Raw genomic sequence first — 2118 nt, 5'->3', positions numbered from 1 at the left:
TTGAACGCTCGTCATGTACAGTACTCCAGTAAAATGTAAAGCCGTGGAAAAGAATCTGAAATCTTCCTAAACTTCAAATGAAACAAAACTGTTAACAGTGAAAGAAATTCTGGAAATTCCATCTGGAAATTCCATTCAACGAAAATTCTTCTCATGTGTTACAAATAAACAAGTCATTCAATCATCACATGCTGTTAAAAAAGTTTCGAAAGAGTTTCAAAACTTATCAAACATTTTCCTTCCCCTCTGGCACATGAGTTGAATGTTGTTTTGTGACAGTTCGACCTAATTCCACCGTGTTATTGTTTTGATAAAAGATTGATAGCAAGGCGAAGGAAGAAAATGACGTTATTCTTTTGGTACAAGAAAATCCGATGGCCGAAGGTCCCACAAAGAAAACTACCGTAACCTAAAATATGCTTATTTCCCTAATTTATTTTCGAGCTTTTCACTGCTTCTCTACGAGTTTTCTGTAATTTTCCCCAAAAAAAGTCGGAAGATAAATATTTTCGAAAGTGAAAAAATTGACTGGAAACCCACCAAAAATCGAGGTGGTGAATTCAAAAATAGATTTATTTTCCGGAAAATTTTGAATAAATTATAGAACTTTTTAGGTTCCTGTAGTTTTCGTTGTGGGACTTCTAGCCAAGGCCACCGGCGTTTCTCTTCCACAGCTCCGATTTTTCGTACCATAATAATAACATGGATGCTTTGAAAAAAGGAGATTCTAGAATGTTCCAAATTTTCGCGAAAAAGATCTTGAAGTTCGGTTTCAACTGTCACATTACAATTGCAATAGCTCGTCCCCCAATAAGAGGGATAAAAGGGATCGAGATAATCGAACCAACTTCCTAATAATTTCTGAACATGATATCACAATTTCTATAGCAATACGTTCGCTGATCAATCGATCTTCCTCATAAAATTCGTAATTTCGATTAGTCATAACCTAGACTTTTCCATTTCTTTTCTCTCTGTTTCTCTCCGTCCAATTTGTTGGTCTTTCGTCGACCCCTATCACACTGCACACTCCCACCCTCTCGACGGTATAAAAAGCGACTGTTGACTGACAGTCCAACCGTGAGAAGTATTGAAAAATGCAATACGTTTTCCTTATTGTTGTTTTGTTTTTGACTATGACTGCCAATGGACAAATGGCCGGAGGACTGTCTGATGCTAATGCTACAGAGTATACTGTAAGTTGTGATAGAGAAGTTTAGCATTTTATTGAGGGTAATTTCAGGGTTCTGCATGGAAATCGATTCCAGAAATCAACGGACAAAACAATGGAGGAAATTATTTGGTTCCAATTAAGGTTAGTTTTGGGAAGAAGAGAATGTTCAAGGTACTGTAAACACTCTTATAGGAGGCAACCCTACACGATCTCGATTATCTCGATTTCTATGAAAGATATCAAAAATGTGTCAACTGACAAATTGTTTATCATAAAATCAGAAGTGTTTTGTCAGTTGGCACATTTTTAGTATATTGCCCAGGATTTGAGATAATTTAGCTCAAAGTACAAGTATAGGGTATCTACCAGAGTGTTTACGGTATTTTAAAAGAGTTCCCCTAATTTCCATTTCTTCAGGTCCTGAAAGCTCAAGTCCAAGTCGTTGCTGGAACCAACACCATTCTTGAAGTCCTGGTTGGAGAATCCACATGTGCCAAAGGTGGACCAATCCAAGCCAAACAGATCACCACAGCCAACTGTCCACTTAAAGCTAATGGACAACGTGCCATTTACAAGGTCACCATCTGGGAGAAGGTCTGGGAGAACTTCACTCAGATCACTGCTGAGAAGGTCAGAGATGTTAAGCCATCTGAACAGTTTTAACTTTGGATTCTCATGAGTATGAAATATATATTGACCCGATTGGACTATTTTTTGTTTGTTTGTAATAAATGTATTTGTTCATTGATGCAAAAGTTCATGTCAAGTTCATCGAGGGGGATCTCATTGAGTCTGCCCGTCTTTTTGTTGAATAGTGTGAATTTTTGAAGAGAACTAGTCCAGAGAACGTTCTGGTAATTTTGATCATTCGGTCTATCTCCAAATCTCTAAATTGTGTAGTAAATTTACTGCAAAACATGTAATAGAAGAGCACCCCCCCCCCC

General features: G+C 37.5%; 1 protein-coding gene across 1 annotated transcript; it reads left to right on the top strand.

The window, feature by feature from the left end:
- Positions 1 to 1097: 1097 nt before the first annotated feature.
- Cbr-cpi-1 lies at positions 1098 to 1837 on the top strand (the record flags this gene model as incomplete). The annotated part of the gene is made up of 3 exons (XM_045235364.1): positions 1098 to 1214; positions 1244 to 1315; positions 1592 to 1837. 3 exons carry the CDS (start codon positions 1098 to 1100, stop codon positions 1835 to 1837), a joined length of 435 nt encoding a protein of 144 aa, XP_045092974.1.
- Between the last annotated feature and the right edge of the window lie 281 nt (positions 1838 to 2118).

Source organism: Caenorhabditis briggsae, assembly GCF_000004555.2.
Source record: "Caenorhabditis briggsae complete genome, chrIV, whole genome shotgun sequence".
Lineage (NCBI taxonomy): Eukaryota > Metazoa > Nematoda > Chromadorea > Rhabditida > Rhabditidae > Caenorhabditis > Caenorhabditis briggsae.
This window is presented reverse-complemented; position numbering and strand designations above follow the sequence as displayed.